This window comes from Oncorhynchus keta, chromosome 30 (assembly GCF_023373465.1).
Source record: "Oncorhynchus keta strain PuntledgeMale-10-30-2019 chromosome 30, Oket_V2, whole genome shotgun sequence".
NCBI lineage: Eukaryota > Metazoa > Chordata > Actinopteri > Salmoniformes > Salmonidae > Oncorhynchus > Oncorhynchus keta.
In genome coordinates, this window is record NC_068450.1 from 34,585,902 (window position 1) to 34,610,415 (window position 24,514).

Consider the following 24,514-nt stretch of genomic DNA (forward strand, 5'->3'; position numbering starts at 1 on the left):
TTGAAATTAATGAATTCTTCCCTCGACCGTTACCCTGCAAGTGTATACTCGTCAGACGTCAGGATACGTCATCAGAAGTGTCCACTTAATTTGAGGGCTGAGGGGATAGGGTGTGTCGTTTAAGTGTTTAGAATGCAACCCTGCACTTTTTGGTACTCCAGTCTGTCCGTCAGGGGGTGCTGGCTCGCGCGTCACAATTTCACATACAGAACTAGCATACACACAGCACACAACAAAAGCTAGGCTATCGATATACTACCCTGTGTATCTTTCCCGTCGAGACAGCTTAGGAAATTGGCAATATAGCTAGCCAGCTGTTATTTATCGTTTAATAAAGATGTCGACCACGACCGGCGGTGGAGAGTTTGGCAACCCTCTGCGGAAATTCAAGCTCGTATTCTTAGGCGAACAAAGTGGTAAGTGGAGGTCTTTTCAGCAGAGCATGTGAGTATTTGTTTTGGTGAGAGTACCGCTATCTGACGTTAGCCTGGCTGTTAGCTAGCCAGGCCGAAACAGAAAGATTATGCTAAACGACGCCTTGTTATGTTAGTTAGCTATATGTTAGCCAATGGAACTTGCTTACTAGCTAACGTTATCTCATTGAATCAGCAAAAATTGGTTGCTTGAGATCATGTTGCCAAAGATATTGGTGGATAAAGCTATCTAGCTAATTTAGGTACTAGCTAACGTTAGCTTGGTAATATATTTGGTCGTATCCCGTAACTAACTAACGTTAAGATACTGAACTGTCGGTGTCATTCACGAGTTCAAGTTCCATTCTTTCCATTTGATGTGAATGTTTTTCAGTTTACTTGGTATCTAACTTCAGCTTGTGTGGGTGGAGTCAGTTTGCTAAGCCACGTCTGTCAGAGGGGAGCCAGTTGAGCTTGCTAACTCACTGAGCCTTTTATTCAACCTTGGCCATTTCCTGTGACAAACGTCAACATTTAGAGAAATAAACCAGACATATGCTATATTATTTCTTCAAACAAATATTAATTCAGATTTGCATAGCCCCAAAACGGTATATCGATTTTCCAGTCAATTTTAGCTAGCTAACGTTAGCTAGTTATCGCCTTCATTCGTGGCTCCGCCCTTTGCCAGCTCAGCGTGGGTCAGTACTCCAACGCCCAGTTTTTCGATTTATCATGGAAATAAACTATACCTTCACATATATGATCACTGTCAGTATTGTGTTTTAAATAGCTAAATGTTTATTATAAATGTACGTTGTATTGCTTTTCCTCACGAATTACAGTTGCAGAGGATCATGCAGAATTTAGACAATGTCAATATAAACGAAATGTTCTGTCTTTACAGTGGGAAAGACATCGCTTATCACCAGGTTTATGTATGACAGCTTTGACAACACCTATCAGGTACATTATCTTATCTCAAGTACAGTACTGGTAATTAATTGCATGTAACTAACACATCAATCAAATGTATTTATAAAGCCCTTCTTACATCAGCTGATATCTCAAAGTGCTGTACAGAAACCCAGCCTAAAACCCCAAACAGCAAGCAATGCAGGTGTAGAAGCACAGTGGCTAGGAAAAACTCCCTAGCAAGGCCGAAACCTAGAGAGGAACCAGGCTCTGAGGGGTGGCCAATCCTCTTCTGGCTGTGCCGGGTAGAGATCATAACAGAACATGGCCAAGATGTTCAAATGTTCATAGATGACGAGCAGGGTCAGATAATAATAATCACAGTGGTTGTAGAGGGTGCAACAGGTCAGCACCTCAGGAGTAGATGTCAGTTGGTGTTTCATAGCTGATCATTCGGAGTATCTCTACTGCACCTGCTGTCTCTAGAGTTTAAAACAGCAGATCTGGGACAGGTAGCACGTCCGGTGAACAGGTCAGGGTTCCATAGCTGCAGGCAAAACAGTTGAAACTGGAGCAGCAGCACCACCAGGTGGACTGGGGATAGAAAGGAGTCATCAGGCCAGGTAGTCCTGAGGCATGGTCCTAGGGCTCAAGTCCTCAGAGAAAAAGGGTAACATTAGTTGGCATCCACACCACTCTGAGCTTTGGGTTGTTTTGCTTGGTGGAAATGTCTGCCTTTGAGAGCCATGTTTCTGTTTTTTGTAACCTGATTATAGCTTGCATACAATATGATACAAAACTGGGGGGGGAAACAAGGACACAAGGCCATATTTTTCTTTTGCTTATTCTTGAATGTAGTATAGTCATGCAGTTTGGTAGTGATATCTGAGGAGAATGTTTTTTGTCTTGCAGGCAACAATTGGCATAGACTTTTTATCGAAAACGATGTATCTGGAAGATCGTACGGTAAGTACCACTTGGCTTCTATATCATCTGCATCACTTTAAACCATTTCACATGTCCCTTAAGTTTGTGCCCATATGAGATCATTGTATATCCCCCTCCAAGCCACTGTCAAAAAGGGGCTTAGGTAGTCTCCTTTTTATCTAATCCTGACTAGACTGCTTGTTTAAAGCATGGACGTAGATGCACTATTAGTTGCAGTTTCATTATCAGTTTATTTAGCCCATGTTTTCTTTCCTACCATAATTCTGTTTTTAGTTCCATCATCATACTTTTTTGTCTCTGTCCACCCCTCCCCTCCATCCCCATGGCTGGGTTTCGAACTGTGTCCGCTCCTCGGTTTGTTGTGTGGTTGGCCACAGATTCGGCTCCAGCTGTGGGATACAGCGGGGCAGGAGCGGTTCCGCAGTCTCATCCCCAGCTACATCAGAGACTCAGCCGCTGCTGTGGTGGTTTATGACATAGCAAGTAGGTATCACCTCCCTGCCCTTCCCTCAGTGGACGGAAGGGGAGAACAGGGCAAACAGCATTTCCCCGCAGCTTGGCAATGTCACTGGACTGTAATAATGAAAATAGCCTCCTAGTGCTTCAGGGCTTCCATTGTCTGAGAATTATGTGCTACCATAAAGTCAGTAGATATTATAAATGACATTGTTGGTGCAATGGTTCCAAATAGGCCAATAGAGTGGAATGGTATACCTCTTAGTACATCCAGTGGTGATTGTGCTTGAGGAAATGTTGTCCCTAAAGGGGCTTGTCTAAGGAATGGGGGGGAATGCTTTCCTTGTTCCAAATGCATTGATTTGGAACATTTGCCATCTGTACTAGGTAACTAAAAAGCGTCAACATTGGGAACAGGTCATCTGCTAGATACATCGGAAAGCTTTTTCCTATTCCAGGATGCATGAGCATTTCCGCCTCTGCTGCCATGTTGTTCTCTTGCAACTATTTTATGTCGTTCCTCTTTTCCATTTTCCCTTTCCGTCTGTCCCGTTTCCTTCTCCTCCGTCCCACTCCCCAGGTCCGACTCCAGCTCTGGGACACTGCTGGACAGGAGCGTTTCCGTAGTCTCATTCCCAGCTACATCCGCGACTCCACCATCGCTGTGGTGGTTTATGACATCACCAGTGAGTTAGAGCTGTGCTCTCATCACTGTAATGGAGGGGGGGGGGTCAACTGAGATATTACATTGGGAAGGATGCTGTCATAAGAATGTAGCAAACCTCAACAGCTTCTAATGTATGAGTAGTGTTGCTTTCATTGGAGGCATTTAGTGTCGCCATGTAGGGACTTTAATGATGCAACTTCATGGAGGTTAGGGAGTTTTCCCTTGTATTAACAGTGGCGTGGGGACTACTATTCCTTTATGTGCTTAAACTTAACTTACTGTTTACTTTTGCTTACTAACACCTGGCTACTGTGTGTTCACTCCTCCGCTGAAATCAACTGTACTTTCAATGAGGAGCAATGACTGTTCTGATTTGCAAATGTATCTAACGTGTTCATATCCCCTTCACCCGCAGTTCAAACCTCATAAGATATTTAAAGTGATCACGCTCACTCTGTATGCATTCTGAATTGCTACTGTTTTTCCACTCAGACCTCAATTCATTCCAGCAAACCTCTAAGTGGATTGATGATGTCAGAACAGAGAGAGGAAGTGATGTCATTATCATGCTTGTGGGAAACAAAACAGACCTGGCTGATAAAAGGTACATGGTGTGTGTGTGTGGAGAGTAGTTGATGAGGTGGTAAACGGCAATGTGGTCCCTGAACTGGATATTGACCTATTTGACAACTGTTGTATGTGTGAACACTTTGTCTCAAAGCCTGGTTCCTCCTCCCTCGATTGTATTTGGCATCCCATCTTATTTAAATTTTAATGAGTATATTGGGCACAACATTCATTTTCAAGTGTTTTCTGTTTTTGATCTATTGAACTTTACTCCATGTTCACCCTGCTTACTATTTGGTTAAACGTTTCTTTTTTGGGGGTCAAATTTTGGTTTTATCAACATTTTTTTTGTTCCCTCTCCCCGGTGTCTCCCCATGTCACTTTGATTTGGTGTCCACTCCCAACCCCCTGACACCACCTTCCCCTCCTGTCACTCCCCCTGGGACCATGGCAGACAAGTGTCTGTAGAGACTGCAGAAAGGAAAGCTCGTGAACTCAATGTGATGTACATAGAGACCAGTGCCAAGGCTGGCTATAACGTCAAACAGGTGGGTGTCCAGTTACCACCAGCAGGTGTTCAAACAGCCTCCAGAACTGCTCATTATGCTCCACCTTAGGGAGAGTAATTTGTCATGTACTCCGTGGATTAGATGTTTAATGTGGACCAAGTGACTGTGCTGTGAGTGACTTTGGATTCCCTCTATAGCGTGTCAAGCTGTTTCATCTTTTCTCAGCAAAGCTGCTCCCTCCTATCCGTTTGTCTCTCAGAGGCATGACCAAACTAACCCTCTTTCTTTCTAACCAAAAACTCTGAGCTCTTCGTTTTCTCTCCATCTCCCCCTTTCCCTCTCGGCCTGTCCTCTTTCATGTCTGTCTATCCCTCCATCTCTCCACCTCTCGGCTGTGGCCTGAGCAGACAGATCACCACGGAAGAGGGCGAGCAGAGAGCTAAGGAACTGAATGTCATGTTCATTGAAACCAGCGCAAAGACTGGCTACAATGTCAAACAGGTAGAGCTTCTGTTCACTCAGGATAGTCCAGCCCGATCTTCCCTCCTAGACTATTTTCACAACTAGTTTTCCCTTCTCTTTTCACTTGACTCCGCATTGCCTGTCCCCCTTGTCCTCTCTGCATTGTGATTCACTTCAGTGCTCAGGTGTTGTGTTGACGTTCACGTCCATTGCTTTAGAACGCTTCGGCATCAATTGTACTGCGCTGTCTGGCTCCATGTTTTTTTTCTTTTCTTATTTTGCCTCGTTCCACAAAATGTCTGCTTGTGTTTCTCACTGTTTGGCATGGAGCCATCAACAGGCTTATTGAATGGGGATAGAATCTAAATAATCACATGACCAATTTGACGCAAGTTAATGACTCTTAATGTGTATTAAATATCAGGATCAATTTTGTCATGTAGCCCCATGTACAAATATACTGTCGATTTTTATTTATTTTTTTAAATTATTTTTTTGTGTGAAATTCTCTTAAATATTGACTTACCATCTAGGCTTTAACTGTTGTGTGGCCAACATTACATTATTGATGCCCTGTGTGGTACGGCTGTTTTGCTCCACTGTTTCCTTTCTTGTGATTCCTCAGCTGTTTCGCCGTGTTGCCGCAGCCCTACCTGGGATGGATAGCACACCAGAGAAGAGCAAAGAGGACAGTATCTTTTCACAAAGGGGTTATCCCTGAGGCAGAATGGTTTGTAGTGTTTGAGCTCAACATGTAATCAACACTCCAGAAATGTGTCAGTGTCTGTTGTAATGTTATCTGTTGCTTATGGATTTAATTTAGTTGAACTTGCATAATACCCCCCCCTAAATGTTTGATGCATGAAATGTCTAATGGAGAATATTCCTTAAGCACCTCCTCTCTCAGTGATCGATATCAAACTGGAGAAGCCGCCGGAGATGGCTGTGACAGAGAGCAGCTGCTCCTGCTAGTAAACACCTAAACCCCCACCTGACCTGCCTCCTCCCCACCAACAGCTTGTGTCTCAGTGGCCACTCTCCCCACCCATGGCTCACTGCCATCGGCTGCAGAACCTCTTTCGACTCAGTGATTTTTCAGAGTAACTGTGTGGATGTGCTATTACTCTGTATTTAAACAGATCATCTAAAGATAATATTAAAGGTAAAAAGTAAAACTGTCAACACAGAATAGGTTAAATGCTGAATATGATCAGATTGTCATCCAACTGCATGGCATTATCTAGGATTGCAGACCGACAACTAAATGCTCCTTGGTTATTGCACTTTTTGGATCATTAGTGCCATCACACTTGTCATTGTTGTAAAGTGATATTGTTTGAGATTATTTAAGTGACTATGAAAGGTCTCAGTCCCTTTTTAGTTATTTGGTTTTATTTCCAATGAGAGTCTGTAGTGGGTCAGCTACAGTATTCTATATACGTGATCAACAAAGTGTCTGTTACTGCTTCCCATAATTCTTTAAATACTTCGTTGCAAAAAGATTCCCCTCAACTTGATGAACATTATTTAGAATAATTGTTGGCTCAAATCTATTAATATAAGCCTAATGAATAAGGGATATTTTTAAGAGCAAGAACAGCCAAATAACTTCATTTAGGATTACTGTAGTTAGTCGACTGAAGATTTCAATGGCGGCTGGTTTGTTAATTTGGCAGGTTGTCCAAGGGGATGCTTCAGAAAGTATGTGTAGCCAATCCGATAGGAAACAAGAATATACATTTTTAGAAAAGGGACATAATCCCAAATTCATTGTACTGGAAAATACTAACTTAAATCTACTGATGTACACTTCAAAACTATGGCTGCTCTGTCAGAGGAACTTTCCTCTGTCATCTACATGCATACAAACATCTTGTGTCTGAGGAGAAAAGGTGTTTAAAGTCCATGTGTGGGGCTATGGAGTGAGCAGGTGTCAACCCTTTACACACTAAATGGAAACATGTCACTTGGCCCATACAATGTCTCCTACTCACCCTCCAATTGATATATGTATTGTCTTGTTTTCATCACACTTGCAGGAACAGCGTGCTCATCATGCAGGATTTATAGACCGTTAAGAACACAGATACCTTGCTTGTTTGTTCACCAACGGTGTGCACTGAATCGAGTCCCAATATTGTAAAGATCGAGAGGGCTGCTGACGGGCCTCTGGCTTCAGTAGTTGTTTTGTAGAGCAGTTTAGATAGGAAGCGTTAGCTGTATCTGAGGATCAACTAACACCCTTGCTGTAAGAAAAAAAACAAGTGCAGTGAAGATAATTTTTATCGCTATTGCCTGTGTATGACTGTTGTTTTCTATTTATTTAACACAAGCAACTGTAAAATTGCATTGTATGCTTGACAAAAATGAGAGTTGCTGGCACGCACGTGGAAGTTGGTGTTTTATTTATTTCCGTGTCTCTGCTTGGATGCTGAATTTCAAAGTAAAAGCCAGGCCTGGCTGTTTAGTCTCAAGTCACCACGGTCACACTGATGTTGACTCCCTGCAGTGTGTATAGTCAGTGGATTGGTTTAGGTACAGAAAAGGCTTCACTTCACCTCTGTCCTTTACCACGTACACACGGTGGCATACACAAACCAAATAACCACAGTCAAAAATGGCCCAACCACACACCAATAGCTGTAGATTGTTTGAAAATGTCAACGTTTAAACAAATGTAGATAAGTATTTAATTACATCGACCAACCTTTAGCTTAATAGCTAAATCTATTACCTGTCGCTGACTGAATAGTCAGCTCTGTGCTTTTCTGAAGTGTCTGTCCAGTTGAAATATGTCTACTAGTGTTTAGCAATGTTTCTGTGAATAATAATGTACTGTTAGTATTACTCTGCTGTAAACAAAAAGGATAGTTAAAGAACACAAGTGTATCACATGAAGTAAAAGTATTTCACCAAAATTGTTCCAAGCTTCTCGCAAATGATTTTTATGAATGTTATTAATAGGATAAGCCTACCTTTACATACACATTACTTTAGAAATGTTCTTTTAACTTTGTTCCTACAAAATGAAGAATGTCAGATTTGTTATTTATCAGTGTGGTCTTTAAAATATCTTATTTTACCTCTCTTTTTTATCTGTGTAATATAGTATTACAGGTCAAAGGTTATTGGCCCTAATGAATGGAATGTTGCCTTTTGTCACTACAGTGTATGGGCCTTGTCATACTAGATGTATGGGCCTTGTCATACTAGATGTATGGGCCTTCTCATGTATTCCACAATGCATTAGTGATAATTGTAACCAACAATGTGACCGTTTCTGTGCCAGGAGGACATTTTATTTTTGCATAAGATATTGTGCATTTACAATATACAGTATGTAGACTTTGAGAGTGACTTATTGGCCAAGCATAAACTATTTATGACTGATAGGATCAGCGTTTTTCGTTTTCGATTTTACCTGAAGGTTATAATTATTCCGAGATATCACCTATGGCTACAACTATTGAGGTGGCTTATTCTAATACCCAACAATAATTAATTACCAAAATCAAGATGTCACATTGCACACGTTACACATCATGAATAATATATCGAGGTAAAAATTTGACAGTGTACAAATAGCTAAATACAACTCAATTGAATTGACATGAGTCTGATTTAAATATCATTGAAATATATAGGTCTACGTAGCCTAAACTATGTCCTATTTATATTTTAATACAGTAATCTCGGTTTTCATTTGAAGCGTCTTTATATCCTTCGCTTGTTATGCAAAGAAATGGGCAACTTTGTAGTTCCTTCTGAAGTTGTCAGCACAAAAGACAGATAAACATCTTGATTGTGTTTTGCGGAAGTCTGTATAAAGTGTCGCGGAAGGGCAAAAAAGCATCTAACGACGTACTTTGATGTTCAACGAGTGGTCGGTAAATAACGAGCGTTTTCGATAATCACTTTAGTAACGATGGTTTTGGGAAACAGCTCGGAGATTTAACGATGCTCCTACCAAGGTTATAATGATTGACGTAGCCTTAATATGTTTTTGGGAAACTGGGCCCTGGACTTTATGTACGAATGAAATCTAGACGAATTAAATCTACGGATACCATCATTCCCAATGTCAGCCAAGTTGAGCTAACACAAGCTAGGAGTAGTTGTTCTCATTCCAAAACTATGTGTGCACTGTGTAGACAAGAAAAGATTCCAGTAGGCTACCTGTGTGAATTCCGGAAGCAGTTACGTGTAGAGTTGTTCTGCATTATTTTCGGCTGGAATCTGGGTGGGTCAGGAATCCAGCACAAAAATCCAGTCTAACTTGATATGATAATTAGTGAGTATATCCGGATTGATCTCACTGTCACAATAGAATAGCATTTTGGAGGCAGGAGGATCGGACTGGATACACAACATTAATTCAGTGACTTTACTAGCATTGCCGTTCGCACTTGTTTTACTGCTTATTAAATAGCTACCTTTTTCCCGTTCATCCAGAACGTTATTATGTCTCGAATTCTTTCGGGAATTATACCAGACGAGGCAGTCTTCACAGACTTCAGAAGACAAGCCTTGTCAACGGACAACTGGTACAGTAAATATGACAAGAACGGAATGGAGGTCTGGGTCGAGGTGGCCCCAGTAGCATCATCCCCTCAAGGAAACAAAAACATCCCTAAAGTTCACAAGATAAAGGTGAGGACACTGGCTTGACATATCTGTCGATTTGATACATCATGGTCATGGATCAGTTGAGTTGTTTGACCAAAATATGTTCTCTCTATATATATATATTTCCCCCACCTTCATTTAACCAGGTAGGCCAGTTGAGAACAAGTTCTCATTTACAACTGCGACCTGTCCAAGATAAAGCAAAGCGTGCGACAAAAACAGCAACACAGTTACACGTGGGATAAACAAAGTACAGTCAATAACACAATAGAAAAATCTGTTAACTGTGTGTGCAAATGAAGTAGGCCAGTTGAGAACAAGTTACAGTGTGTGCAAATAAATAGGCCAAGTACTTTATACTCGTTCAAAAGGTAAGGCAATAAATAGGCCAATAGTGGTGAAGTAATTACAATTTAGCAATTTACACTGGAGTGATATATGTGCAGATGAGGATGTGCAAGTCGAAATACTGGTGTGCAAAAGAGCAGAAAAACAAATATGGGGATGAGGTTGGTAGTCAGCTATCGGTATGCTGCTCTGACCGCTGACACTTAACGTTAGTGGGGAGATATAAGTCTCCAACTTCAGTGATTTTTGCAATTCGTTCCAGTCAACTATATATAGTCAACTATATTAACAAAATATGGGAATATCCTGTTTTCTATTATGAATCCCATAGTCTGAATAGAGCAATAGACATTGCATTAAAGGACTAACTTTGACCCATTCCTGTCCTTTGCCTGACCTTTTCCAATGTATCTCTATCGGGGCTCTCCACGCCTGTTCCTGGAGAGCTGCCGTTTTATAGCTTTTTGATCCAACCCTAATCTATAGCGCACCTGATTCTAATAATTAGCTGGTTGATGAGCTGAATACGGTTAGTTACAGCTGGGGTTGGAGCGAAAACCTTTCAGGAGGGTAGCTCTCCCTGGAAACAGGGTTGAAGAGCCCTGCGCTAAGTAGTCTTTTGACATTTCAATGTCCCTTGGAGACAGTGTAACACAGGTTTTCTGTTCCACATTTCCACCACAACCCTTTTGTTTTTGTGTGGCAGCATTGTTACAAGAACACCTATGGGGTTTCCAGTTTTCCATGACCATTGGTTTATCTGGTGTCATATTTTATTGTAGTGAGTACTCCACAGATAAGACCTGATCTTGAGATGGAATGAATTTACTGTGTTACTTCAATAATCAATTTACTTCAATGCTCTCTTTTGCTGTTTGGATTTCAGTGCAGAATGACCATAAAAGATGTGTCAGCCGCCACCATGTATGACGTCCTTCATGATGGCCTGTATCGCAAAAAGTGGGACCCCACCATGTTGGAGAGCTTTGACATTGCCCGTCTCTCCCCGAACGCTGATGTGGGCTACTACTCATGTGCGTGCCTCTTATTTGCTTGAGTTAAAAGTGCTATTCCACATTCCTCTGTCATTGTCTCTTTCTTTACAGTGCAAAAACCCGACGGGTCAAATGTACTAAACGTTTGTGGTTCAAAGATGGCCGCAGGTGAAAATGTGCAGTAAATCTGGTGTAAAGTATTTTATTTACATTCCTTCCACTGTCCCATTGCTTTGAGGAACCCATTTCTGCATGGTGCCCCTCCACTGCGTCTCTGTTTCCATTGCCTCCCCTCTCACTAACTTCCATTACACTATATCGCATTGGTTCCATCAGCAGTTGTAGTGTACTTCTTATTCTGCCCTCAGGAGTTCAGATAAGGCATAAGGGAGGTGGTTTTTAGAGTGTATTTGTAGTCTACACGAGAGTGCAGTTGCTGCCATTGAAGTTCTTCGGAATCTTTGGTTACCATGACAGGGGGGTGTTTGTAGGAAAGCTCTCCTCAAGTAGTTTTTCATTTGTTATTGTCCCTTTTGGTTTTCAGGGCTGTGTCCGAAACCACTGAGGAACAGAGATGTGGTGACGTTGCGTTCGTGGCAGGTGACGGACGACGAGTATGTGATCGTTAACTACTCAGTCAAACACCTGGTACGTATGCCATGCACCTTCACCTCCTTGGTCTGTAGACTCTCTGGCTCTTAGCAACCACCCAGTATATACAGCAGTCTGTCTCCGCTCTACCGTTCCTATAGTTCAATGGCAGTTATTGTCCTCATACAGGCCCTTGCAAAAGTTTTCAGACCCCTTGGATTTCTTCACATTTTATTGTGTTACAAAGTGGGATTCAAATGGATTTAATTGTCTTTTTTGTTGTTGTCGACAATATACATGAAATACTTTAATGTCAAAGTTGAAGAAACATTTGAAGAAAAAAAAAGACTAGAATATAGTCATTGCATAAGTATTCAGACTCTTTGTTTAGTCAAGCCTAAATTAGTTCAGGAGTCAAATTTGGCTTAACAAATCACATAAGTTACATGGACTCACTCTGTATGCAATAATAGGGGTTGCTTAATCATTTAAAAATCATGTCATGTCTCTGCCCCCATACATACAACATCTGTAAGGTCCCTCAGTCAAGTATTGAATTTCGAGCACAGATTCAAGTACAAAGACCAGGGAGCTTTTTGAAAGCATCATTAAGAAGGGCAGTAATTGGTAGATGGGTAACAATAACAAGTCAGACATTGAATATCTCTTAAAGATGATCTGGTTAATAATTATGCTGTGGATGATGTATTAAACCACACAGACACAACAAAGATACAGTCGTCCTTCTGAACTGAGCTGCAGTACAGGAATGAAACTGCTCAGGGATGTTACCATGAGGCCATTGGGGATTTTAAAACAGCTACAGAGTTCAATGGCTGTGATGGGAGGAAACTGAGGATGGATCAACAGCATTGTAGGGCCTCCACAATAATGACCTAAATGACAGAGTGAAAAAAAAGAATATTCAATATTCCAAAACATGCATCTTGTAAGGCACTTAAGTAATACTGAGAAAAAAACATGGCAAAGAAATACACTTTTTGGCCTAAATGCAAAGCCTTATGTTTAGGGTAAATCCAACACATCACTGAGTAACTGCCTCCTTATTTTCAAGCTTGGTGGTGGCTGCATCATGGTATGGGTATCTTTTACATCGGCAAAGACTGGGGGGCTACCAAAATAAAAAGAAACGGGATAGGGCTAAGCACAGGCAACCTGGCTCAAGTCTGCTTTCCACAGGACACTGGGAGATGAATTCACCATTCAGCAGGACAATAACCTAAAACACAAGGCCAAAGCTACTGGGAGATGAATTCACCATTCAGCAGGACAATAACCTAAAACACAAGGCCAAAGCTACTGGGAGATGAATTCACCATTCAGCAGGACAATAACCTAAAACACAAGGCCAAAGCTACTGGGAGATGAATTCACCATTCAGCAGGACAATAACCTAAAACACAAGGCCAAAGCTACTGGGAGATGAATTCACCATTCAGCAGGACAATAACCTAAAACACAAGGCCAAAGCTACTGGGAGATGAATTCACCATTCAGCAGGACAATAACCTAAAACACAAGGCCAAAGCCATTCAGCAGGACAATAACCTAAAACACAAGGCCAAAGCTACTGGGAGATGAATTCACCATTCAGCAGGACAATAACCTAAAACACAAGGCCAAAGCTACTGGGAGATGAATTCACCATTCAGCAGGACAATAACCTAAAACACAAGGCCAAAGCTACACTGGAGTTGCTTACAAAGAAGACGGTGAATGTTCCTGAGTGGCCAAGCTACAGTTTTGACACAACCCAATGAGTCCCACCGGTGTGATTTAGGACTTCTAACCCCTTTTAAAAATGGTGGTATCAACCATTAGTCTGTGTGAGACAAGGGCGGATCTCGAAGGGGCCCGGGGCTGGGTCTTTCTTACAAAAATGTCTGTAGAGTCAGAATGGTTTGAGCTACAAAGTATTCAAGCTACAGTGTTTCTGAAAAGCTGAGACTAACGAACACGCATGTTTTGCTCTATGTCCCTCACAAGCTACACAAGTCGGAAATCCCAGGACATAGTGTCTATAAGCTCACATAGTTGCTGTCACAAACTCAACACAGTTGTCACTGACTATTTGGATATTCATTTCCCACTGAGCAAACCATTTCTGTACTTACAACATTCATATAAATTCATTTTTATCCAATTTTTGAATGCAACTTTTGAATGTCAAATAGTTGTGTGTTCTACTTGTAGACCTGGATGTCCTGAAAAGAAAATGGTAAAACACTTCATTGTGAAGCTAAATATAAGGGCTGGACATGCATATAAATGATAGTCAGAAAAAATGAAAAGCTGATTTTTGCTGGGGTCTCGGGACTGATAGGGTTAAATCTAATTGAAATTCTATGGCAAGACATTAAAATTGCTGTCTTGCAATGATCCCCAACATCTTGACAGAGCTTGAAGAATTTTGAAAACATTAATGGGCAAATATTACACAATCCAGGTGTGCACTTACCCAAGAAGACTTACAGCTGTAATTATTGCCAACATGTATGGACTCAGGAGCTGTAGAACTTATGCAAAGACTGTTTTTTTTAATACATTTTATTAATCTTGACAAAAATATATAAATTGTTCTTCCACTTTGACATTAGAGTATTTTGTGTAGATTGGTCCCAAAAAAAGATAATTAAATTCATTGTAATCATACTTCGTAACACAATAAAATGTGAATAAATCCAAAGGGTCTGAATTAATTTTGAAAGGTACTGTAGATGAGTCATATAACAGAACCACCTAATGTATATTTAACAAGATGAGGTGGTTCTAATGGGGATGAAGAAATTATGTTTTTATTGCAATGTAACATTCAGTTACTAATAGGTACTGAATGTTACATCGTTCTACATATGCCCAAAATCTCAGCTGATTTGGTTCTTATTTCTTCCGTCACAGAAATATCCTCCCAAAAAGGACCTTGTGAGAGCCATCTCCCTCCTGACTGGCTACCTGGTGAAGGCCACAGGACCCAATAGCTGCTCCTTTACCTACCTCTCACAGGCTGACCCCAAAGGTGAGACCCACTGACCTTCTTCAGATCCTATGCTTCAGTTGTCTTTTCTTTATTGAAAGATATTTGATACAGGGTATGTTACACTACAGGTACCAAGAGTTGCTGTGAATATTGATTATTTGGTTTATTCTGTATTTCAGGTTCTCTTCCAAAGTGGGTGGTGAACAAAGCGTCTCAGGTTCTGGCTCCCAGGGTACGAATAATATCAGCCATTGTTACTAATCTTCCTTCTGCTAAATTCTGTAGCTTCTTTGTGTTTGACGACAGAGTTATAACTGTTTTTTAATTTGGTTCCAAAGCAACAATCAGCCAATACCTCTGTGTGTTTGTGCGTGTTACGATGGTAATTCTTGTCCTGAACTAGGTAGTAAAAGCTTGCCATCTTAAGAATATTGAGAGTGGGTTTCAAGTCTCTTAAATTACCATGGTAACCATAAAAACACACACTGGAAGGTCCAGTCCAGCTCTGTTTTATTTTTTTGACATTTAAGTCTCTCAGGGAGAGAAAATGACTCAGCAGCCCTGTAGAACTTGTTCTTCTGGTTTCATACCATGTGCAGCATGAAACTATTCAGGGCAAGGTGTGTCTTTGTGTGCGAAACCAAGACCGTGTGTGTGGCTCATAACTGTGATTGAATGGAAACCTGATGATTAATGATTAACAGCTAGCTGCTCATCTTAAATTCCACCGCACTTACGCTCTTTGTAATATCATTACATTATGTACAGTGCCTTCAGAAACTATTCACACCCCTTGGCTTTTTCCACACATTTTGATGTGTTACAGCCTAATTTGTAAATGGATTAAATTGACATTTTTTAAGAGTGTTACTCAGTTGATATGTTGTTGGATTTGCCACACATAACACTTTGTATTCAGGACATGAAGTTTCTTTTAATTTCTTTGCCACGTTTTTTAGCAGTTTTACTTTAGTGCCTTATTGCAAACAGGATTCATGTTTTGGGGTATTTGTATTCTGTACAGGTTTCCTTCTTTTCACTCTGTCAATTATATTAGTTTTGTGGAGTAACTACAATGCTGTTGATCCATCCTCCATAAAATACTTATTGACTCAAGACATTTCAGCTTTTCACTTTGAATTAATTTGTAAACATTTCTAAAAACATAATTCCACTTTAACATTCTGGGGTATTTTGTCTGTAGGCCAGTGACACAAAATCTCAATTGAATCCATTTTAAATTCAGGCTGTAACACAAGTGGAAAAAGGCTTTGGGAGGTGTGAATACATTCTGAAGGACTGTACATGCATATGACTCAGGGCAGAACTGTAAAAAAAATGAGGTGAAGGGGGAAAAACTAGGCTGAGGCTCAGCTCTCGTTCTCTGACGCACTCCTCTCTCCCTGCAGGTACTGAAGTGTGTGCACAAGGCGGGCCAGAGTTACCCAGAGTGGAAAGAGCAGAACTCTCCAGATCAGAAGCCCTGGTTGTACCCAGAGCAAAGCACCCTGCCCATGATGGACCCGGCCGAGCTGACCATCCAGCGGGCAGACTCTCTGGAGAACGTAGATGAGAGCTCTCAGCTGGACGCTCAGGAGAGTAACAAAGCAGAGGACAGCAGCTGAGCACGTCTGTCAGAGGAGATGAAGCCTAGACAAGAGAGGATGGATGGACAAGCTCACGCAGACCTAAAGACTCAAGTCCTCAACCTCTCCATGGCACATGATCTCAATCTTTAAAGTTTTAAGATCCACCCCCAATTTATTTTGTACTTATCCAGTTTTTGCCTTATAAACCACTATTTATGCCTATATGGAGGACTAGAGAATAAACTGTTTACATCTGTTTGGCCTTATGGAGCTGAACAACATACCAACGAGTGGAAATTCTGGTTCTTCCCCTCCACCTGAACTGATAATGCAGCCAGTTTTTGCCAATGAACTGTGCCAACTCCAGACAGTGCACTGGCAGAGGTGCCAGATGGACTTGGTTGTTGATTGTTACGTACAGCTACTTTTAGAAACGACAGCATCAGGTATTTTATATTACCAGCCATGCTTGATAGTTTTTATACAATTTGATATGAGGTTTGGAATAATTTAGAACCAAGTTAAAGAAAAGCCAGGATTGGCTGTTTTGATTTCCTGAGTATAAATTAAAGTGAAAAGATGTATTTGTGTATGATGTTTTTTTATTTGATGGAATACTTGTTTTTTGAGCTACATTGTATTTCACTATTGTCTTTATGACTGGAAACCATGAGTATGACTAGACAGAAAGTGCCTTGTTATTCTGTAGGTTCCCAAATTGGTATTTATTGAAAGTTTGTGCAATCTGGGAGGGAGACAGTGGAATTCATTCCATTGCTGGTTATATACCCTTGGTATATATGCTTGGTATGCATGCCCTGGACTTACTGTAGGCACTGCATATAGGAACCAATGGTGACTTAATTAAATGGAAATAGTTTCAGCAAAATATCACACATAGTATTTTAACAAATGTACACAGTGAATTGTATTTCTTTTGTGTTATTACCTGAAGAATCACCATCATAGATCTTACCCCTTTTAAAGTGTATTTATTTTCAAGTTACTGATAAGTAATGTCATGACAGAGCAAGCAAGGATCCTGAAGTTAGCCTTGCATACAGCTCTTGAACTTGACTTTGAAGACAAATGATTGTAGTCATTTAAAAAAAATATAAACCTCAGATAAGGTTCACGTGTATGTGTGTGTAATTAGTGTTTTGCTGTGACAGTCAGTCAACCCCCCCAACAGAAACTCAAAGTGGAACAAGTTAATCTACTGTGGTGTCACTGAAGCAATACAGGGAGACCTGTTTTTCTCAGGAAGGGAGGGTGTTTGTGTTTCAGGGAACATATTGTAGTTGCATGTGGTGCATGACTTGATTTAACCTACATGACCTGATTTAACCAACATGACCTGATTTAACCAACATGACCTGATTTAGCCTACATGACCTTTTTTTGTTTTTCCTTGTCAGCTCGGGATTCGATCTAGCAACCTTCCGGTTACTGGCCCAATGCTCTAACCACTGGGCTACCTGCCGCCCCAACTTGATTTAACCTACATGACCTGATTTAGCCCAGATTAAGCTTCTGTAACCATGTAATGATTCTTTCATTGAAAGAGGAAACCAAATGTGTCATTGTCACGTAGAATAGGCCAGAAGGCTATAGTGGAAAACTTAACCTCTATCAAAATAAAAAGATGGCGGAGCTGCAAATGTTCTTCTGCGCAAGGGTGTTTATTTACAAAGTGATTCCGGAACAAAAAACAACAGTACTGCCATCAAATGTATACCTTATGGGACAGCTAAAAACAATGCTGCCCCATTCACAGCTCAATCCAAAATGCCTCTCCATGAACTGAAAGAGAGGCTCCTTTTTTAGGCCTAGCCCCTCCCCTCAGAACAATTAACCCTAATTAATTAAGCAATTACCTAGTCAAACCTACATTTTCCATTAACTAAACATACTAAAGTATATACATTGCAACATGTTTTTTTAACAATATCACCATATAACATTTACAAAATTACATCACTACTGACAGTGTCTTTTAATATGCCCATTACATTACTGAGCCATTTGGGACAGGCACTACAAAGTCAGCCCAATTCCCTTTGCTCGGGTCCTTATCCAGCATACCCGGAAGCTACAGAGATAGAGAGAGGAACAGAACAAACAAACACGCTCATCCACAACATAGATAAGTATAATACATATTACGTATATTAAAAATGAACACTGACAAGTGTGAAATGTATGCACTAAGACAGAGAAGTTAAGTTAACAATATGGGTCAACACACAAGTTATCTTTTATAACGGAGCAGGGAGGAGTGATGAATGTGTGCGTTAAAGAACCAAATGCTGCCCGCGGCCAGTGACGGACTTCTACGTCACAGAAGATCAAATAAAGTTATAGCAAGGCTTGAGAGTTTAGACGTGTTTTATTTAGTGTTTTACAAGAGCATGATCTGAAGTGGGTCACAGGACAGAAGATAGAGTTGACAGAGTGAAAACAGGTTCTACTATCCTGACTCCATCGTTAGGGTCATTAATGGACGAGTGATTTATTTACACCATCTAATCTACTTTGACATGTAAAAACAGATTTGGAACTCATTCCATGCTGACATTTTATAAGTGATGGATCATAAACTACAGCACAGAAAACAATGTGATTTTGTTTAATGTATTGAGCTTCATACAAGGCAAGTATTAATTTATATGAGATTATGGTGTCGCCATAGTTGAATGAAGGATGTTGGCACCTTAATAGTCGACATGTTATGTCAAATATAATTTAAGTTAGTTAATAATAGTTCTACAGTTTGTAATAGCTAGTCTGGAAAAATGTTATCTTAGATAATCGAAACATTTCATATTAAATGAACTTAATCTTTTACAGTATCAAGGCATTATCAGGTCCTCGGTCCATTAATGTTTTTTGGAATATCATTAAACTGTGTATAAATGTATATAAATACACAACAATAATAAATGCAACAATTTTTTTAAACAATGTAATTTTAGAATAAGGCTAACGTAAAATGTGGAAAAAGTCAAGGGGTCTGAATACTTTCCGAAGCGTGTGTATGTCTATAAACTCAGAAAAAATAGAAACGTCCCCTTTTCAGGACCCTGTCTTTCAGGGACCTGGAGCATTATGGTATGTAAATAATATACATTACTCTATGTCGTGTCTTCAGGGCATGACTCACTGTGTATGTGAGTGAACACCTGATATAACAACATCCTTTCAGCATCTGAAGCAGTGTGCATCGTTTAGTATGCGGAGGGGGAATGCAATGTCTTTATGTGGTCCTGGGGTGTAAATGTGAATGGATCCAGTTAGTCATGCGGTCGTTCATCCTTAGGTTGAAACGGAGGACAGGGGCTGTAGTCTGTGGGAGGAGGACACTAGGGAAGTGCAGGTCTATCCACCAAGGACATCAACTCCTACAAGACGGACACTCACTCACACACTCTCTCCCGGGGAACTCGTCTGCCACCTAATGCACAGTCCTTTCCTTCTGTCTCTGGTAGTCTATGGGAAACAGGAAGTTATATAACAACCGTTATTAAAACTTCACAGGTTGGAGAGGAGAAACTGAGGCAATAATGGCGTCAGATACAATTTAGGCACCTAAAATATTAGATGGCGGAGCAGGTGATGGCAACACTTACTGTAGGGAAAGAAGCGCACCCTCATCAGAATCTCTCTGGCAGTCTTCAGAATCTCAACAGCCTGAGAGGAGAAGAAACGTTTTCTATGAGTGACAAATGTATGCCCGCAAAGTGTGAATCTTTTTATAAACATAAGTTAGTGCTGCAGTACAAAATGAAGTAATGAGATTTATCAAGAGGTATAGTGTGGTGTGTACCAGAGGCTGGTGGGAGGAGCTATAGGAGGGTGAGCGGTATCAATGGGACAGAGTCAAACACATTGTTTCCATGTGTTTGGTACCATTACATTGATTCCATTTCAGCCATAGTTCTTCCCACCAGCCTCCACTGGTGTGTACATTCTATCACTGACCCTCGAGTGCTCTATGTCCTGGAAGTCCACTTCATTGACAGACAGCACCTGATCTCCCTCCTGGAGCTCTGCTCTGTGGGCGTCCGAATCTGGGACCACCTATCATACACACAGAGAGATGAAGGAGATAGGAGAAAACAGAGATGCCAACATTTCGGAGCCGTAGAAGTGTAATTGGGCAGTAGCACGAGCCTCATCCTCTTTCTCTCACACACACACACACACACACACACACACACACACACACCTTGGAGATGAAGATGCCCAGCTGAGAGGCCTTGCCCCCACGGATGTTGAAGCCTAACTGTGCCCCCGGAGGTTTCTTCAACACGATGGTGCGTGGCAGGAACTGGGTCAGCTCATTGTTGTAGTCAGGATGGTGGATACGCTACACAGACAGACACAGAGGGAACATTGTTGAAGATCTGTGGTGGTGGCGCCCTAGACTGAATGTTGCCAGTGTTATGACAGGGTATGGATGTCATGTCAGACTCGTACCTCCTGCGGGGCTATCCATGCTGGGGGACTCTCGTAGGAAGGCAAAAAGACAACTGGGAGTTGATAGTCATCATACGGGATCTTTTGGTCCATGGTTTCAAAACCTATTGGTTAAAAAAAGCATAAGCAATTATCATTACAGCATGCAATAGTCTCTCCAAAACAATAGGTTGTCTGTTTGGAGGGTGTGGGACACTAAATGGCACTGCATGGTCAATCCAAATGTCTGCATTGGCCGTGCAGCATTTACGGTGATATGACCTATGCAGAAGTCAGGGCATTCATACTTATTGCGCTTTGCGGAGCAGCGCAGAGCTGTTGTGAAAGATGTTGTCAAGAAAGTGAGTTTGTGATTATACAGGACCTCCCGCCTTCATCTACTGTCCATCAATTTAAATTGTTACCTTTAATTTAACTAGGCATGTCGGTTAAGAACAATTCTTATTTACAATGACGGCCTACCCTGGCCAAACCTTGACGATGCTGGGCCAATTGTGCGCCGCACCATATGGGACTCCCAATCACAGCCGGATGTGATGCAACCTGGATTCGAACCAGGGACTGCAGTGATGCCTCTTGCACTGAGATGCAGTGCTCAATTTGGCATTGTTACAATGCGTCGCTGCACTGTTAAAACATTTGATAAGAGCACGGCGATGCGATACGGAGATACATTTGGCCTCTGCGTACCTCCAGAGGCTCACATTTCGGATCAAGCATAAATTGGCTCTTAGCGATTTCATTGAGGAACAATTGTACTGGTCAAGTGCGCTTCATTGTTTTGTGTCAATGCTTGATTAGTTAGCGACTCACGATTTTGCTGGGGTGCAACTTACTTTTTTTCTAAAAGGGAGGGGTTAATTTTGTCATGGACAGGCGAGAGGAATTCAGAGACCTTATTCTGCGCTGGCAAAATCACAGCTGTACAGGCAATTTGGCTAAATAAAATAAGGCAATATATAAATCACAGGAGGTTTGCCTCTGCAATAACAGTATAAGTGAGACAATAACTTATTGAACAGGGACTCGAATCAAAATCCATAAACGTTACTGGCTTAGCCATTAGTACCTGCATTTTTCATGTTCGCAACCTGTCCTGACATATTTTTTTATTCATAATACAAAAATCAACTTACATTGCTACATCGAACATTTATAACAAAAAACACAGGTATTAACAAGAAAATACTCAAACATACAAAAAAGAGCAATAAAACAATACAAAAAATAAATGAGTGCAATTGTAAATCTTATTATAATGATTCAGGAAGGTGTTATTCTTGTTGTTATTAACTCTGGTTAATGTTTTAATAAAATAGTTGAATTCAATCAGAATTTTTTTAAATGTTGGTATAGAATGTGTTTGTGTAAGTATTTGGCCTTGTTATCATTGCAATAGTAACATATTATATATTTCAGGTCAAAAACATAGGCAGTGTTCATAATGGTAAATAAGTATTTTGCAAGGTTTTCCCAAAATTCTGACACATAATTTACATTCAAATAACAAGTGAGACAGATTCTCACCTTTTTCACAGAAAACGCTGATATCATCAATAGCCACAAATTCGGACATCATAGAATTACACGGATATATCTTATGTAAATGTTGAAGTGCACTTCCTTAACTTTGTTTGGTATACAGTATTTGTAAGGCCTTAACCATGCATTTTACCAGACAATGTCAGGAATAAGCATGTTCCAGAAAAACTTTCCTCTCGGTGTAAATTGGTTTTGTGAATCAAGAATTTGTCGTATATATTGATTACAACAATATCTCTCAAGTAAGCCCACGCATTCCAATCTGAGTTCTGGATCAACTTTGTGATCATTCCCAAAACTAAAATGAGTTTTAGTGTAGTTAGACCACTGGGAACGGCTTTGATCACAGAAATAAACTCTGAAAGGTATTGGAAACTCTTTCAATGTTATAAATTGTTAATATGTGAGAATATTACCCTTGTTGTCGAAAATATCAAGAACAAAATCAATATTCCTCTCGTGCCAGCTGGGAAGCGTGTCCTGACATTTGTTGTTCGCTAGCTATCACCAGTTAGCAAGCTAGCTTAGGCGGTGATTACGAGCTGCACCATCGTCATTCTGACAAAATAACGCAAGTGTAGCAAGTAAACTACAGATTACTTTAAATGTTACAATGAATCCAAATTATAAACACCGTTATTTTAGTAATGTAATATACTGTTAGCTAGCTACAAATAGCAACAAACAATCTTACCAGGCAAAAAAGACAACTTCCCCTTCAAGCCACGCCCTGCTGACGAGTGATGGATAACTGCATAGAAAATAATAAAACTTTATTGTCCATCAAGGATGGAATTGTTTCTTTAGAATCACCTTCAAAAGTCGCATACAAATACACAAATGTGTATTTTGTGACTGTGACCCAGAGACTCTTGACCATTTATTTTGGGACTGCTCTTATGTCAGAAGATTTTGGTGTTAGTTATAAGATTTTATTTTCAAAGAAACAACTATTAATGTTAATTTGAAAGACTCTATATTATGTTTTATTTTGAACCAAATGATATGGACCCTGATTTAACTTCCATTTTTAATTTGTTTATCTTTCATGGAAGATTCTTTGTCCTTAAAATGAAGTGGGCAGAGAACAAACCCCCTTTCACATTATTTAAGATAGATTATCAGTAAATGTAAAAACAAAAAAGCAATACGCACCATAAAAGTATTTAACAAATTGAAAATGAATCTTGATCTTGAATACCCCTGTCTGTTAGGTTTATGTACTCTTGTTTGTATATCTCTGTTTTTTTTTGTATTTGTTGTGTGCATAATAAATAATACAATTTAAATAAAAAAATTAAACAAAATAAATAAAAGGGTCACATACGCATACACATTTAAACCAGTCAGTCCATAATTTTGCATACACCAAAAACATTAATACATTCACTCACAACCAACTGCACTGGATAGATAAGTACATACACTGATACAATTTAGTTTGCATTTAGTATTCCAACAGCACAAGGAACAAATTAATGTTTGAACACGTTCTTCTTGGCCATGGGCATTCTGAAGCGCTGGCCAGAGGGAAGTCTCTCCAACTGAGGTTGGAAGCGGTCGCCAATGGACAGCCAGTGCCTTCTTTTTGGTTACCTTGTGTAACAGACTGCTCAAACCTGCCTATGGTCGACCAGTTACTTTGCTGGCTGTGTTTACTATTCTGGTCAGTTGAGTGCCTGGAAGTGGGCGTAGAAAAAGAATCAGCTAATTGGAAGATATGTTTTCACTTAAGACCGTGAGCCAATCGGACCCAGGAAGAGAGCAAACGGACGGAAGATGGCGGAAACTGAGGTTTTGTTTGAAACTAGTGAGTCGAGTGAAGCTAATGGTACAGAAAATGGGAATGAGTGGGTTACAGTGGCGAAGAAAAAGGGAAACGAGAAGTAAAGCTATGTTGGAAAATAGGAAGCCACTAGACTAGTTTTTTTAAAATCAGAGTTAGGGTTTTGAATGAATGCTACGTGGGAAATCCGTTTAACATCTCAAGGAAAATCTAGAATGTGTTGGAAGAAAGTGTGGAGTCGGGAGAGTTACAAGAAGTGGTCTTATTTTGATTTTTGTGTGTGTCTGCGGAGCAGAAGAAGCGTGTGTTAAGACTCAAAAAGATATGGAGTGGAATGTTTCCATCATGGATTTTCGTATCAGGGCTGAGGTGGAGGTGAACATGCACCTGTTAGGGTGAGGGGAAATGAGGTGGCAAGTGTAAGGAGTGTCCAGCCTGTCTCCTATCTGGAGGCGGTGAGAAAAATGGAAGGAACAAGTGGCAGGGAAGAATCAATGGTAGTGGAGCCACAAAGACCCGTGAAGGTTTCTCATCAACCGAGGGGTAGTGAAATGCTACATGTTAAAAAGGTGGACTTTATTATTTATTGAAATGGTCATAAACTGCACAGCACAAGCGAACAG

At 40.5% G+C, this 24,514-nt stretch overlaps 3 protein-coding genes across 10 annotated transcripts; 2 read left to right on the forward strand and 1 right to left on the reverse strand.

Moving 5' to 3' along the window:
• LOC118363433 (ras-related protein Rab-6A-like) lies at positions 1–7,858 on the forward strand. 5 transcript variants are annotated; one of them, XR_004821403.2, is made up of 9 exons: positions 7–416; positions 1,321–1,379; positions 2,241–2,294; positions 2,654–2,759; positions 3,892–4,003; positions 4,421–4,514; positions 4,883–4,976; positions 5,563–5,629; positions 5,845–7,858. XR_004821403.2 is itself a non-coding variant. In XM_035744295.2 (8 exons), the coding sequence occupies exons 1-8, from the start codon at positions 338–340 to the stop codon at positions 5,907–5,909; spliced, it is 636 nt and encodes a 211-aa protein (XP_035600188.1). In that variant the 5' UTR covers positions 1–337; the 3' UTR covers positions 5,910–7,858. The 5 variants fall into 5 exon arrangements, 4 of the variants coding, with proteins under 4 accessions (XP_035600188.1, XP_035600186.1, XP_035600187.1 ...); XM_035744295.2 differs by lacking the exons at positions 2,654–2,759; positions 4,421–4,514 and adding an exon at positions 3,313–3,418 and having other exon boundaries at positions 1–416; XM_035744293.2 differs by lacking the exons at positions 2,654–2,759; positions 4,883–4,976 and adding an exon at positions 3,313–3,418 and having other exon boundaries at positions 8–416.
• Positions 7,859–8,791: 933 nt separating this feature from the next.
• Positions 8,792–17,749, forward strand: LOC118363434 (START domain-containing protein 10-like). 3 transcript variants are annotated; one of them, XR_004821404.1, is made up of 8 exons: positions 8,792–8,824; positions 9,390–9,587; positions 10,798–10,945; positions 11,451–11,554; positions 14,417–14,534; positions 14,675–14,727; positions 15,905–16,530; positions 17,503–17,749. XR_004821404.1 is itself a non-coding variant. In XM_035744296.1 (7 exons), exons 1-7 carry the CDS (start codon positions 8,807–8,809, stop codon positions 16,118–16,120), a joined length of 855 nt encoding a protein of 284 aa, XP_035600189.1. In that variant the 5' UTR covers positions 8,792–8,806; the 3' UTR covers positions 16,121–17,749. The 3 variants fall into 3 exon arrangements, 2 of the variants coding, with proteins under 2 accessions (XP_035600189.1, XP_035600190.1); XM_035744296.1 differs by having other exon boundaries at positions 15,905–17,749; XM_035744297.2 differs by lacking the exon at positions 8,792–8,824 and adding an exon at positions 8,953–9,228 and having other exon boundaries at positions 15,905–17,749.
• Positions 17,750–18,454: 705 nt separating this feature from the next.
• On the reverse strand, positions 18,455–22,900 carry LOC118363436 (PDZ domain-containing protein 11). Of its 2 annotated transcripts, none has more exons than XM_035744299.1 (6): positions 22,800–22,900; positions 20,564–20,667; positions 20,313–20,453; positions 20,066–20,164; positions 19,714–19,774; positions 18,455–19,573 (listed from the first exon to the last, which is right to left on the reverse strand). In XM_035744299.1, the coding sequence occupies exons 2-6, from the start codon at positions 20,654–20,656 to the stop codon at positions 19,539–19,541; spliced, it is 429 nt and encodes a 142-aa protein (XP_035600192.1). In that variant the 5' UTR covers positions 20,657–20,667; positions 22,800–22,900; the 3' UTR covers positions 18,455–19,538. The 2 variants fall into 2 exon arrangements, with proteins under 2 accessions (XP_035600192.1, XP_035600194.1); XM_035744301.2 differs by lacking the exon at positions 22,800–22,900 and adding an exon at positions 22,522–22,782.
• Between the last annotated feature and the right edge of the window lie 1,614 nt (positions 22,901–24,514).

What these genes read in the sequence shown, in the direction of transcription:
- LOC118363436 (XM_035744299.1), bottom strand. Translation starts at nt 20,656, where the DNA reads ATGGACCAAAAGATCCCGTATGATGACTATCAACTCCCAGTTGTCTTT. An exon ending in TGGGCATCTTCATCTCCAAG is followed by an intron (nt 20,165 to 20,312) that starts GTGTGTGTGTGT and finishes TGTGTATGATAG; the next exon opens with GTGGTCCCAGATTCGGACGC. An exon ending in GGTGCGCTTCTTTCCCTACA is followed by an intron (nt 19,574 to 19,713) that starts GTAAGTGTTGCC and finishes TGTTTCCCATAG; the next exon opens with ACTACCAGAGACAGAAGGAA.
- LOC118363433 (XM_035744295.2), top strand. Translation starts at nt 338, where the DNA reads ATGTCGACCACGACCGGCGGTGGAGAGTTTGGCAACCCTCTGCGGAAA. An exon ending in GCTTTGACAACACCTATCAG is followed by an intron (nt 1,380 to 2,240) that starts GTACATTATCTT and finishes TTTGTCTTGCAG; the next exon opens with GCAACAATTGGCATAGACTT. An exon ending in GGTGGTTTATGACATCACCA is followed by an intron (nt 3,419 to 3,891) that starts GTGAGTTAGAGC and finishes TTTTCCACTCAG; the next exon opens with ACCTCAATTCATTCCAGCAA.
- LOC118363434 (XM_035744296.1), top strand. An exon ending in ACTACTCAGTCAAACACCTG is followed by an intron (nt 11,555 to 14,416) that starts GTACGTATGCCA and finishes CTTCCGTCACAG; the next exon opens with AAATATCCTCCCAAAAAGGA. An exon ending in CTCAGGTTCTGGCTCCCAGG is followed by an intron (nt 14,728 to 15,904) that starts GTACGAATAATA and finishes CTCTCCCTGCAG; the next exon opens with GTACTGAAGTGTGTGCACAA.